Raw genomic sequence first — 15,091 nt, 5'->3', positions numbered from 1 at the left:
ATAATATCCTCTTCAGTAGAGTTCATCATTTGCAAACTAATGATTGCTGGTTTTTAGTGAACATTTATGCTCCCAACAACAAGAGAGATAGAAAAAATTACTAGGTCAAAGTTGGAAAGTTGGTGAAAGCCAGCGACATTAAGAAAGGCATAATCCTGGGAGACTTCAACTCTCCGCTGGAGGACAAGGAGAAGATGAGAGGTTTTCCCCCAGATTGGGAAAGTAAGTAGGATCTTTCCAATTTCATCAATGACCTGGCCCTAATGAATTTGGAGCTCTCGGGGGGTACCTTTACCTGGTCTAAAAAGAGAGCTGGTCAGGACTGCATTCAGGTCAGATTGGACAGAGCTTTAATCTCCCCGGATTGGTTCCACTCTTTTAGCTGTAGATTATCTCTGCTTCCTAGAGTTGGTTCTGACCACTCCCCCATTTCTCTTTCGGTATCCCCTCTTGAGCCCAGGAGAAATTTCCCTTTTAAGTTCGAAAAAATGTGGACTACTCACCTCGACCTATTGGAAAATGTCAAAAGATGGTGGGGGATTGGTGCTGATGGCTCAACCATGTTCAAAGTCACCAGAAAGCTCATCAATGTGAAGAGGATGGTAAAAATTTGGAATAAGTCTGATTTTTGCCATATTTTCCATGACAAGGAGGAGTTGTCAGACAATCTATTTGTTATCCAAGACAGTATTCAGAAGGAAGGATATGATGAGAGTAACAGGGAGGCTGAGCTATTGATCCTGTCAGATCTTCATAACATCATCAACAGGGAGGAAAAGCTCTAGAGGCAAAAATCTTGAATCACATGGTTTAAGGATGGAGATCAGAACACGAAGTTCTTTCATCTCTCCACCCTAAAACATAGGGCTAACAACAGGATCTCTGGAATCAGGAAGGGGCAAGTGTTGTTGTCTGAAGATCCAGATATCTCGGCTAAAGCGGTCTCCTTCTTCTCTTCTCTTCTCTCCGAGGACCCCCTGCTTTCCAAGGTGGACAAAGAGGATATCATCTCTTGTATTCCTCAGATTATTCAACCCCACCAAAATAAACTTCTCTATGCTATTCCTAATGCTTTGGAAGTTAGAGAGGCCCTTTTCTCCCTACCTGGTGACAAATCACCTGGTCCGAACAGGTTTCCCACCTTTTTCTTCCAAATGTACTGGTCGGTGGTCATGGGGGATGTGGTTAAGGCAGTTCAGGAGTTCTTCAGAGTTAGAAGTATTCTTAAGGAGATAAATTCTACCTTCTTGGTTCTTATCCCTAAATCCCTAGGGGCTGACTCTTTCGACGAGTTCAGGCCTGTCAGTTTTTGCAACTCTTTCTACAAGATCATCTCTAAAGTTATCACTTCCAGAATGCTTAAAATCCCGCATCTGATCATATTGCAGCAACAATCTGGCTTTGTTCTTGGGAGACAAATCTTGGACTCGGTGCTGATGGTTCATGAGGTTATTCATTCTTTAGAAGCTTCCAAGCGGGAAGGTATGTTGCTCAAACTGGATCTTTCAAAAGCCTATGATCGGGTGGACTAGTCATTTCTAGGGAAGGTCCTTTAGGCCTTTGGTTTTGACTATAAAGTGTGTAAACTCATTTCTCAATTGGTGTCTACCTCCTCTCTTGTTGTTCTGATTAATGGAGCCCCCTCTGATTTCTTTAAACCTTCTAGAGGTCTCAAGCAGGGAGACCCCCTCTCTCCTATCCTCTTCATTATTTTAGCTGAATGCATTGGGAGGCTTATTGAACGTAAAAAGTCTGAAGGAAGTCTTAAAGGGATTAAGCCTTCTTTGACAAATGTCCCCTTCACTCACCAGCAATTTGTGGACGACACTATAATGGGGGGGGGGAAGCTTCTGTGAAAGAAGCTAAGACTTTGAAAGAGGTTCTTGATACTTACTCCAGAGGGACCGGACAGCTGATTAACTGGAACAAAAGTTTGACCTTCTTTGTTAACACCCCTGAAGTTAGACAAAGGAAAATTACCAGAATCCTTGTTTGTGGGGTGGGCTCTCTCCCTTCATCCTATCTTGGGCTCCCCTTGGGCTCCTCTCCCCCTGACTCTTTCTGGAATCGTATTCTAGACAGATTCAATAAGAAGATGGTTGGATGGAAAGGTGTCTCTCTCAGCCTGGCTAGGAAATGTTTACTGGTCAAATCCACTCTTCAGAACCTTCCCATTTATGCTTTGAGCTTGTTTGGAATTCCTGTGAAATTTGCAGAGAAAATGGAGAAAATCCAAAGAGACTTTCTATGGACCGGACTTAAAGGAAAGAAAAGGTACCCTCTTGTTGCCTGGGAGAAGGTCTGCCTCCCCAAGAGGTATGGTGGTCTGGGCATCAAAAAGCTTAGCCATCTCAATAAGGCACTTCTTGCAAAACAAATCTGGCGAATCTTCAATAACACTGGTGAATGGAGAGACATTCTGGAAAATAAATACCTCAGAAGACCCTCTCTTCATTTTATTTTATTCAATGAGAACATCCCTAAAGGGTCGACTATTTGGAATGGTATCCTGAAGGCCAGGGACCTAGCTAAGGCGAGGGTCTCTTGGAAACTAGGCAATGGGGAGGATATTTAGTTTTGGTCTGACAGGTGGTTATGTCAAGGCTCACTTTCTAACAACCCAGTTTTTGAGAGATGGGTGCAAGAATGCATGGAGCTATATGGGTTTAAAATAAGCAATTATAGGGTTGGTCAGGAATGGAGAGACCTTTCCCTCATTTCCAAGGATTTGAAACCAATAATGACTATGCTTAATTCTTTGATCCCTAGTAATAATAAGGATGAGCTGGTCTGGAGGGATAATCCCAATGGATGTTATTATGTTGCTTCTGGCTACAACTCTCTCTGGGGTCTAAAGGAGAAACCCCCTTGGGCGGATGCCTGGCTCACAGGCCTCACTCGAAAGATCAACATATTTTATTGGCTGGCCCTTCAGAACAAAATCCTAACGCAAGATAATCTCATGAAGAGAGGCCATGTTATGCCCAGTAGATGCCCGCTCTGTAAAAACCAGTCTGAGTCAAGAAATCATATCTTCAGTCAATGTGACTTTGCTAGGGAGGTGTGGAGTTCTCTTAATCAGGAAATGGAGATTCTCTGGTGCTGGCCAGATAACCTTATCGACTTTTTCAGTCATTGGAAAAGCCTTTGTAAAATTGCAGGCCAGTAGGATAATTATGCCTGGAATTTGCCTCACTTCTACTGGAGCATCTGGAAGGAAAGGAACAACAGAATTTTCAGGGACAAAGAGGAGCCAGAAATAATTCTGGGAAGGAAGATATTGAATAACATAAAAGAAAACCTTCAAGTGATGAAGGAGGGGGAAGTTGATATAGGGGACAAGAAGACAGTTAAAGAAAAAGACAGGATGCCAGATGGATTCTACCCCAAGAAGGATGGTCAAAAGCCAACTTCGATGGTGCTTCTAAGGGTAACCCTAGCCCCTCTGGAAGTGGTGGAATTATAAGAAACAGTTTTGGGGAGGGGATTGCGGCCTTTGCTCTCTCGCTTGGAATCTAGACCAACCATTTAGCTGAAGCCAGAGCCGTGTACAGTGTGGTAAAGTTGGCTTTTGAAGCTGGTGTTTCCAAACTTTGGCTTGAAGGGGACTCCAAAAACATAATTAACAATATTAATGGAATCTCCCCCCCCCCTCGTGGTCAATTGCAAATATAATTCATGAGACACGTGCCGCCCTCACAAAATTTGAGAAGGTCCACGTCACTCATGCATTTAGAGAGGCAAACCCAATTGCTGACTGGTTCACTAACAAAGGGGTGGGAGCAGACAAAGAGATGATCTAGCATTCCAAAAAAGATTTTTTGATGGAGGCTAAGTCACTTGTCGAGCTGGAGAAAATCCACGAAAGTACGGGTCAATCTAACTGTTATCATGTTTAATAAAGAAAGAGTGGATGATGGCACAAGCCATAATAAGTTTCTTGGGTTTCGTAATCTCAAGGGATTTTTTTCATCATTTAGACACGTTTGGAGGATCGTTATCATTTTCACTTGCTATTGTATCAGAGTGGCGAATGATCACGAACCCAATAATAGAAACAGAGCCAAAATCTTGGCTGGAAAAAATTTGCAGAGATTGGGGCTCATGAGAATAGTTGAAGAAAAAACGGATGTCATGACTGGAGAACGGAGCAGAAAGGAGCCGGTGGGTGAAGTGGAGAAGTGGAAGAATATGGGCAAAGTCTGGAAAAAACTGGAAAAGGGCGAGGTTGCGAATTTTTTTGAGAAACTTCATGGTTTTGACCCTGAGGTCACCAACAGCATGGTGAACTCGTGGAATAATGGCAAGGTCAAGGTGAAGGGGGTTTCTTTCCAAATCATAGAGGAGGTGGTTGCGGAGGTCACTGGTATCCCTATGGAGGCTTTCAAATTCTACAGGGACAAGAAACTTTCGTCCAATGCAGTCAAGGAGTTCGTGAAAAATCCTGTAGAGATGAACAAGCTGGAAAAGAAAGAGTCTTTCTACGTGACGGAGACTATAAAGAAGTTGTTGAGGTATGTTTTATATGCCCTCATTGATTATGTTACCCTAGACCCTAGGTCTGATCGGGTCAGAACTCACCATTTTGTGATTTTAAATCATTTTCGCCATAAGAGTAGAATTTCCATTCCCTTTTACCTTCTCACTTCTATGAACAAGGCTATCTCTAGTTTCAAGAAGAAAGCCACTGCTAACCCTACTTTGCATGAGGGATTATTGCTCCTCATCCATGAGCATTTCAAAGCTCGGTCTATATGCAATAACCCTCCTCAAGTTGAGGATGTTGACAAAGGCAGCTCCAGCTTTTCTTCTGACTCTGATGACATCGAGAGCATTAGCTTGGAGGAGGAGAATGTTTCCTCATGAAAGAAGAAAAAAGGTCAAGACAGGAAACAGTCCACAGCTACTACTCCCAGCAGGTAAAGCCCTAGGGATCATGGCCATGCTCAAGCAAAAGAGGGTTATGCTGAGGAGGAGGAAATGGATACGGAAGATTTTGACAAAGTGTCGGAGGAGGAGTTGGAAGAGGAGAAACCTGGGAAAAAACGTAAGAGGGAGGTAGGGGGAGTTGAGGAGACTAGAAACCAAAGGACAGATGCCATTCCTCTTCCCCTCTCCCCTATCCAGTCTCAGCCTCCTTCGGAGGAAAAAGTGAATATCATCACTGATGAGAACGAGGGGGAAGTGCAGGTCAAAAACAGAAGAAAGACCTAGAAAAATTTCAATGTGAGAACTGCTACTATGGGTATTTATAGGGAAGTTATGAACCCTCAGATCTTGGTGGACAACCTGGAGCAACCTAGGCTCGATGAGCTCATTGACCTTGCTATCCTGGCCATTTCAAACAACGCAAGGGAGACTAGTATGAACCTTCTGAATAATGCCCAAAGTAGTATGATTGACAACTTCAGATCAATCAAATGGCTCTTCCATGCGCTGGAGGAAGTTAGCGAAAGGGTATCCCAGATGGAAAGTACTAAGAATAAGACAGGTAATGACAGCCAGGAGGACCAAGATAACAGAGAAAGCTTAAATGAAAGGAGACTTAGAAATCATGAAAACTACAACCACAACCTGGCAAGTCAGATGATTTCTCTCCTGAGTTCGATGAATGACAACATCCAATCCCTTGCTGGTAAACTAAAGGACAGCGGCTTGCTGGTGGAGGAGGGAGGATAGAACAGGGATAAGGCCAGGGCGAATGATGACAAGGCCACAATCAGTACATTCACCAGTATGGATCAGGGCATGGAGAAGGTCCAGGATCAAATGGCAAAGGAGCAACAAAAGATAGTTGAGGCAGCTCAGACTATGCAAGAAATGGAGAAGATAACTGAAGATTAGTTTTCTTGTCTTTTATCTTTTTGTCTTCCTAGCTTTTGGCTTTTGGACAGGCTTTTGGTTGTTTGTTTTTGTTTGTTTGTTTTCTGGCCTTTCTGTGGGCCTTTGTTTTGGGTTGGGCCTTCGGGCTTTTATTTCACTTATTGGACCTCTGTTTTGGCTGGGCTTCTTTTTGCTTATTATCAGCCTTGTTTTTGTAAAACTTATGGGTTTTAGGATCCCTTAAAACTTGTTTATCTTATCAAAAACATTGTTACTGTGCCATGATGACTAGATTAAAATCATATAAATAGAAGAAGAGGTGACAAGGTCATTATGATAACTTAAAAGGGTGTCACATACTAAGCATCCTAATCACACTCAAATAATTTTTAAAATAATAGATAATTTATCAAAACACCTCAAACTCCTAAAACTTGTGTGCTTTTGGATCATAATCTTGAGAGGGACACAAATAATGAGAGGATAGCTCAGGCTAATATTTAGAAAGACCCCATATCATACAAAGATTATAATTAACAGACAAGAATTACAAGGATACTAATTGCCTACAAATGGGAGTAAAGAAGTGCTAAACATATAATACTCTTCTCATTAACAACACTAATTTGTTTAAAGGTTTAGGTCATATTTAAATAAATAAAGGTGAAAGTTAATAAAAGTACTATTTATCAAAGGTAAGAATTAAGAGGGGTCGCCATCTATTCCTATGTTAGGTAATTGATCGGCATGTCAATTGCCTTCTCTATAAAATATGATTAATGATATTTTTTCAAAAGTTTGACAAAGGTCACAAGCCCTCAAAACAATAGCATCCAATCGCCAATTTAAAAGAAACCATTTCCAAAAGACATTTAAAATAAGAACAATCTAAATGTTTTTCATTAAATACTTCCAATTTAATATTTACAAAGGAGATTTAAAAATTCAGAGAATAATAATTCATTTATTAAAACTGAATATAAAATTAAGTATAATAAAATCAAAATATAATAGTTTCGTGTGGAAAGCTTAAATAAAATTATCAATAGTTTTTGTATGTTTAATTATTCTAAACAACTAAAAAACCAAAAATAACATAGTTATGCAATTTTCACCCCCACATAAAAAATCTAAACCCCGGCCAATAAATTGTCATCAGTATCAAAACTAAAAGAACTGGCACACCGAAACAAGAAAAAAATTCATGTTAGATCACCAAGAATTGCCGCAAGAACATACGCCACTCTTAAAATAATGGAATCTGTTTATATCTCTTACAACAATTTCTCGGGAAACCATCTTGGAGATGAAGTTGATGGCACTGTGACAGTCAACACAGATGCGAAGGTTTTTCATGATACAAATGCGTCTTGTACCAGGCATGCTTATCAGCCCAAAAGCTATGGCCAACTTCTCACTGTGATGTCTGAGAACGTGGCATTTCTCCTCCTCGTCCACATCATACAACACAGAGCTTGTATGGGGAACATACCCTGCTTCACTCACCCGCCCAGACAATTTCTCCACCATTGCATAGATCTCCTCTGTTTGAGGATGCGATCGATCCTCCACATGAAAAGAATGAACTTCTTTATCGATTTCAATCCAACTGCACCCAGGCTCCTTGATTACACCCCTTTCTCTCATCACTCTTCTCACATTGGACGCATCGTACCACATTCCAGCAGAGGCATAGATGTTGGAGAGAACAACATAGCGTCCAGGTTTCATGTCATTGGAAGTGAAAAGCCATTGTGATGAAAGTTTTCCCAATCGGAGGTTGTGATGAACTCTGCAGGCGGCGAGCAGGGCAGCCCAAACATGAGAGCCAGGGGAAACAGGCATTTTGATAATGAAATTGAATGTGGATTCCAGTTGCCCTGCTCGGGCGAGAAGATCAACCATGCAAGCATAATGGTGTTCATGGAGTCTCAGAGAATGAAGGGACGGAATGGAGTGAAAGAAATGGGTGCCCTCGTTCAGCATTCCTGCATGGCTGCAAGCATTCATCAGGCTGAGGAAGGTCACGTCATTTGGTGCCATGCCTGCACGTTGCATTTCGTCAAACACTTGGCTGGCATCTTCGCCTCGGCCATGGCGTCCGTGGGCATCGATCATTGTAGTCCAACAGATCACGTTTCTTTCACCCGCTGGAATGGATTCGAACACGAGTCGTGCAGAGTCCATGCACGCGCACTTTGCGTACATGTCGATAAGGGCGCTGCCCAATTGAATTGACAGGGTGTTTACATGTTTGACGAGGTGGGTGTGAATTTGGTGGGCTTGATCTAGGGTTGCAAGATGTGAACATGCTTTGACAAGAGAGGGGAAAGTGGAATGAGAAGGGGAGAAGCCAGATCTTTGCATGCTCACATACAAGCCCAGAGCTTTCTCCCCCTCTCCTTCCTCGGCATACCCTTCCATCATCGCATTCCACGCCACAACATCTCGCTCTGGCATTGCCCAGAAACATTCCAGCGCCTCGTTTAGTCTCCCTACCTTAACATACCCGCCGATCATCGCCGTCCACGAAACCACGCTGCGTTGCGGCATTTCGTCGAACACTTTGCACGCGTAGTTCATGCATCCGGATTTAGCGTAGGCGTCGATCAGTGTGGAGAGTAGAATGGTATCCGCTCGGAAAAGCCGTCTAATGATTTGAGCGTGGAGTTGCTGTATGTGCATGCATCTGTGGGTGTGTTTTTCCTCGGTTTCTGGCTCTTCCATGGCGCACACTTTAAGGATCGCCGCAAATGTGAAGGGATCGGGAATTGGGTTGTGGGATTGCTGCATTTGCACGAAAATTGCAAGTGCTTCCACTGCCTCGCCCTGCTCGGCATACCCGCTTATCATTGCATTCCATGAAACAGCGTTCCTTTCAGACATTCTGTCAAACAGTTGGCGCGCTTCTGCTACTCGTCCACATTTGACGTGCAAGATGATAAATTTGGTTTCTAGGTAGACGTCGGGTGTGAAGGCTTGTTTAATCATATGTACACGGATCCGATGGCCCTCCGCCATGGATTTAGTATCAACGCACCATTGCAAGAGAGAGGCGTACATTCTCCATTCACTTCTTGAATCGTCCCGGACACCCTGTCGAATAATGCCAACTGCCGTTTTCAACTTTGACATTGCTTTTGGGAATTCAGTACAAGCTGAAATTCGGACTCGCCTTTTGACATGCCGTCCAAAATGAGGATTCCATTGAAATTCGCAGGAGGTAGAGCTACAGATTCGACTTCTCAGTCAGCGAAGAAGGAAAAGGAAAAATTAATCTGGAATGTTATTAGTGATATAATTATTTAATAAATCAAAATCAAAATTATAAAAATTTTCCTCTAAAAATAATAACTAATTATAAAATTAATCTGCAATCACATCTTATGGTGCAATGGCATGTCAAAGAGATATTGAAGGTTAGAAGAAAAAATGTGGTCTTTTTTGGCATATAGTTGTAAAACTAGCAATCATATCTTAAGATGCAATGGGTATGCGTAAAATCTTAATTGTAAATACAATTATAACTTAAACTATAAATACAACCCTAACCATGACATAAACCTAAATTGACCATACTCTTAAACATAAAATCAATCTTAATCATGTCCCTAAACTTCATCAAAATCCTAACCTACACTATAGTACTAACCGTAGTCTAATCCCTTAGACTAACCATAATTGGAATCCTAACTATAACCCTATCCCTAAGCCAAACATTAAAAAATAATTCTAAACTAGACCATAACTCAAACTCTAAACCATGTCATAATCCTAACGATGTCATTAACCTAAACTCTTATCCTAACCCTAAATATTAATCCTAAACCTAATCAAAATTACAATCCTAAACCTTCTTGATCTTAATGCTATTGATAGCACTAATGATATAATATATAATAGTATATATAAAAATAGTATTATTTTAATATAATTATCTATCTATCTATATAATAATATAATATTTATATTTCATCAAATATTATATATAATTATGTTATATCTATATTATACATTATATTAAGCATAATTTATTAAGCTTGAGTAGATTCAAACCAAAGACCTCCCAGTAAGAGGCTCACAATTTGCCATTGTATTGTAGGCTCTTGCCTATAATACTATGTCTTATTAATATTAATAAACTATATGATATAATTTTTAATATAAAGATAATGTTATTTTTTAAATTGATGTATTATATAAGATAAATAACAATTTAAAATGACATTATATATGGACGTGGCTATCCTTCATCCAAACTATACAGTTGACCAAATTTCAAAAAATTTAAAACATCATGGATTTTTCTTTAAAAATTAGTGTTTGATCTTCATGATCTACATAGTTTGTAGCCAAAAACAACAAAAAATTGGAAAAAAATCACTATGTTTTTTGTGAATCTGGAAAAAAAGAGTTTTACTTTGTGTTGTCTTTAGTGCATTTTGGATGGAGATTAGCCCATCCCATTACATATACCATATAAAATAGTTCCTTAGTTATTTTTACCAACATTGAAGTCTAGCACCTTAAGGTTGTGACAATTTATTGAAAGGTAGGTCACAAATATTATTTTATCACTAAGCAAGGTTCTTCAAAAAGGAAATTCAGAATGGTAGAGAAAGCATAATATTTGTGGTGACAAATACCAAATAATGCAAGTGCCATATGAAGAGCTAGAGAAAAATGAAGGGAAAGCAATTTACATATTAAATTGCAATAAACAAAGCGAAGTGATGTTAAAAAGTATGCTTTGAAAATAGTTAGCCTATAAATTTGCTTGAATAATTGAACTAATGAAAGTACAAATCAGGCCAACAATGCAAAATTGTTTTTAGAAACCTAGAGGTATGGGTTGGGATGAACAATCTAATTGAATTGAAACTCTAATTTCAGCAGAAATACACAAATATCTTTGCATATGAGAATCAATGATAAGATCAAAAGACACCAAAATCAAATGAACTATAGTTGTAACGCCCCGCCATGTGACCCTAAAGAAATTAACCTAAAGTTTCACTAAGTTTGTCAAACTTTTTTTCAAAGATAAAGATATAACAACAGTTATAGAATAGTGGAAGCAATTAACATACACTCATACATCAACAACTCATAAATAGGTTACAACTCTTAAGGGTTCCGTGGCGATGAATCACGTTTAATTTTAATTAACACTAAATCCAATATATATTAAATCCACACCAAATAAAAATATACAAGTATGAATTCATTTAAATAATATATAGTCATCTCGAATGCCACTTGGCAATAATAATAATGCACCATCATCCATTGTATAGGTAATAGGGTATGAAGGGCTGAAATAATATACATCATGAAATAGATTACATCATCTTGTAAGATCTATGAAATCAAATACAATACACTTAGAGCATAACCATTCATCATAGTACACAAGAATAGAATGAAAGAGATACAAAATAGGGAACTCTAGCCACAGCAATTGAACTATCATATCTCAATGGTATAAGAAAAAGCACTACCACCTAACCTCGTGGAACCCAAAAAGGCTCACTCCATTGTGCTGAGGAGATAAACTCAAGTCCCAAATAGGATAACAAACTCAAAAGTCAAAACCAACAACTAGGTTCAAGGAATCACCTAAAAGAAAACTATCTCACAGAACCAAGACACAAGTATCAACTAAACCCAGAGGCAACAATGACATGTAGGGAATCTATTATGCATGTGGGCAAGTTTCATCGCACAAGCCAACTTTAAGGTTACCCGACTAGTCTTTTAATCCTTCGTCCCCCTAATGACTCTATGCGATACTAATATCCTTCCGTACTGATAAGGCATACTAACGAGTCAACTTTAAGGTTAGCTGGCTAGTCTTTTAATACTTCGGTCTCCTAGTGACTTTATGTGGCACCAATATCTTGTTAATTCGTTTAAAACTCATTTAATGAAATGTTATCACTTATTAAATAACCTACAATGGGTTACCTGTTAGCCTCATTAAGGCCTCAACCTCCATTGCAAGCCACTTCCCAACATGACATACAGATAACCTACCCTAAGCTCAATTAAGAAAAAAGATCTCAAAAGACCACATACCATACATCAGTTCTTAAACAAGCAACTGACAAGCATTGAAATATCATTGATCAAAATCCCACATTCCACCACTACAATCATCCTAACAAGACTAGTCAAAAATCAAGTACACGTAAACCAATCCATGTCATAACATGGCATCACCAAGAACAAATCATACAAACACCTTAGTCTTATACAAACGACTGAAAAGAAATCCAAATACAAATGATCGAAGACTCAAAGGTTATATCAGATAGGTCACACCATTCACCTCAATTTCACACAAGAACATTGGAAAGAAATAACAATTGATAGATCAAAACACCTCATAAAGCATACAAGACACATTACCATGGTTGAGTATAAAAGATCATGATCAAAACATCATCATGACATCACAAAATAGAATAAACCTCCAAGCCTCTAGTAAACATCCTGACTTGGTCAAAGCTAAGACAACCCCAAAACCCAATAGTAAAATCACACATCATAAAAAGAGTACATACAAAAGTAACTTTCACCAAATATAAGGTTTAGAAAACACAATGGTTTAATTTTCATTAAAGGTTTCCAAGTTTTCATTTTTGTTTTCATGTATATTAGTTCATAATGTTTTCGATCTCAATTTGGGTTTCAGTTTCCATTTCTCTAGTTACCATATTTACTAAGGTTTTTGAGCTCACTAGAATTCCAGACAATTCAACAAATCATATAAAGTTTTTTAAACATAGTTTCATAGTTCAATTTGTTATCAGCAAACACAAGATTCAATAAATGTATACGTTATAGTTTTTTGCCCTTACAAAGTCTAATAACTAATCAGGTTTTTCAAAATATCAAAAGATAACTAATCAATTCCCCAAATTATTAGAAATTATTTTTCGTATAAGATTCGTCAAGTAAAACCCAAGTTTACCCATTAACCATTCACAACTTATGGTTCTAATTCATTTTAATAATAATTTAATTAAATACTTTAATTAACTATTATTAAAATTCAATAATCATCAATTTATTAATGATAATAATTATTTATTTCAAAATAATTCATTTTAAATTATTTAATAAATAACATCAATCTATCAATAAAATAATAGTCATTAATAATATAATATTATTAAATAACATTTAATAATTTTAAAAGTCATTAATGTTTAATATATTAAAATTAATTAATATTTAATATATTAAACAACATTTAAATAAAATTAATACTAATTAAAAAATATTAATTAAACAAAAAATAAATTTCAAAAACTATTTTAAAACAAAACTTACCTTACGTTTTAAGCCCACTGGCTAGGAGGTACTATTGCAACAGCCCTGCTGCCATCATCAGCAGTACCTACTGCATCGGTAGCATGCCTGTTGTCGGTGGTCTCATTATTGCTGACAATGGAAGATGGGAGGAAAGGTGGGTTAGGGGTGGTGGCCCCGCCCACCACAAATTAATTTAATTTTTATTTTATTTTATTTTACAAAATAAACACAACCCCAATAAAAAAAATCGTAAAGTTCCATTTTATAATATTTAATAATGTAATTGCATAGTAATTACATATATATATATATATATATATTTGCCAATATAAGCCTTGTATACAAACCTAGATCAAATAGTCGAAATTGATAAAACAAACTGATTTTCCTTTCAAAACCAACATTTTGGTTATAACAAATCCATTATGAATCACCCAGTTCATTAAATGAGGGTTTCTAATTTCCAACTCAAATACAGATTTCTCTCAATCGAAGAACAGTAGTTCACATACAAGGATTTCAAGACTAAAATTTATTCATAGATATTTTCAAGAAATGAAGAGCGATAATTTCACTACAAGGATTTTCAAATACTCAAAGCATAAACAAATATTTCTCAATCAAAGAACAATCAACTCTCATACAAGGGTTTCAATCTAATAACATTCTAAAACTAGAACATGCAATAGACACAGAGACGATAGAAGTTTGAAGAACAAAAACCATTGTACAAATAAACCATGAGATACTACCTGGATCTGATGCTAAAAATAACAATCGCATGGAGCACACAAATAATCCCCTTTTTTCCGAAACCCTTCTTTGAAATTGCTCCTCCAAAACCCCAGTTCCTGCAACAATGAGCTCTAGATTTCTGATAAAGAGGTCTCCCCTAAATTTGAAGCTCTAATTGTGCAATCACCAGAGGGAACTTGTTGATCAATATTCTCTTAATATTTAATTATCTTTTTACATTTTCATGCACACTTTTTGCAATTTAAAATATCTTTATTAAATTAATTTGCTTTCTCTCTTTAATTAATTTATTATATTTTAATTTCATGCATAAATATTATGCAATTTAATTAAAATAAACTTTATTAAATTATGTTTTCTCTCTCTAATTAAATCACGAGACACTTTAATAATATATTTATTAATTCAATGTATAATATTATTTAGAGTTTATTATTAAAATAAAACTCTTAAATAAATTATTATTAAATTAATTAAATATAAATACACCAAAATATATATAACTTTAATAAAATCTTTAAATTTAATTCTTTTATTTAATTAATTAATTAATTAATTAAATATAATTAAATATCAAATTTATTTATAAAATTTCCTTAAATTAAATCATTTAATTATCTTTTAATTTGATTTAATTATAATAGATAATCACAATAGACCCACAAAACTGAATATGACAATTCAACATAAACAACAAAATACTAAAACAAACTCCAGGGTCAAAATCACGAATTCACATCACTTGACGAATTTAGAAAGGTGAAACTAACTCAAATACTTGTCCTATTTTTTAGGACAATTGGCTTAGGGTTTAGGATTTTGACTCAAGAGTTATCTCCCCACTTATACATTGAAATATTGTGATAGGGTATGCTCATCCTAGCAATTTAGGGAATTCGATATTCGATTACCTACAATCTGCATAAAATCCACACATGTACAAACACATATATTTTAAACTAAATAGGCAATGGTAGGAAGTGGTGCATCGTGTAGATCCTGACTAGCAAGTGACTACGACTCCCTTTCTCAACCACATCAAGAACGTCAATCATAAAGTAAAACAAACAAGTACACCATACACATGCAAGTATGGGGTAAGTAACCATAAGAAATGAATATAAATAATCCATATACTAATCATCATGAGATAACTAAAATCTCTTAACTGAACATACATATATCATTATTG

The 15,091-nt window shown here is 37.1% G+C and overlaps 1 protein-coding gene and 1 pseudogene across 2 annotated transcripts; one reads left to right on the top strand and one right to left on the bottom strand.

Moving 5' to 3' along the window:
* The first annotated feature begins 263 nt into the window (after positions 1–263).
* Positions 264–785, top strand: LOC149543054 (uncharacterized). The gene has a single exon (XM_089795770.1). It carries the CDS (start codon positions 264–266, stop codon positions 783–785), a length of 522 nt encoding a protein of 173 aa, XP_089651896.1.
* Positions 786–7,000: 6,215 nt separating this feature from the next.
* LOC149543053 (pentatricopeptide repeat-containing protein At2g22070 pseudogene) lies at positions 7,001–9,101 on the bottom strand (annotated as a pseudogene). Its single transcript, XR_016355587.1, has one exon. The product of XR_016355587.1 is annotated as a pentatricopeptide repeat-containing protein At2g22070 pseudogene (transcript).
* Between the last annotated feature and the right edge of the window lie 5,990 nt (positions 9,102–15,091).

Source organism: Cupressus sempervirens, chromosome 8 (assembly GCF_028749045.1).
Source record: "Cupressus sempervirens isolate cs-2001-9-10 chromosome 8, ASM2874904v1, whole genome shotgun sequence".
Lineage (NCBI taxonomy): Eukaryota > Viridiplantae > Streptophyta > Pinopsida > Cupressales > Cupressaceae > Cupressus > Cupressus sempervirens.
This window is presented reverse-complemented; position numbering and strand designations above follow the sequence as displayed.

Bases quoted from the DNA above. Each gene is read 5' to 3' on its own strand.
- LOC149543054 (XM_089795770.1), top strand. From the start codon at position 264: ATGAATTTGGAGCTCTCGGGGGGTACCTTTACCTGGTCTAAAAAGAGA.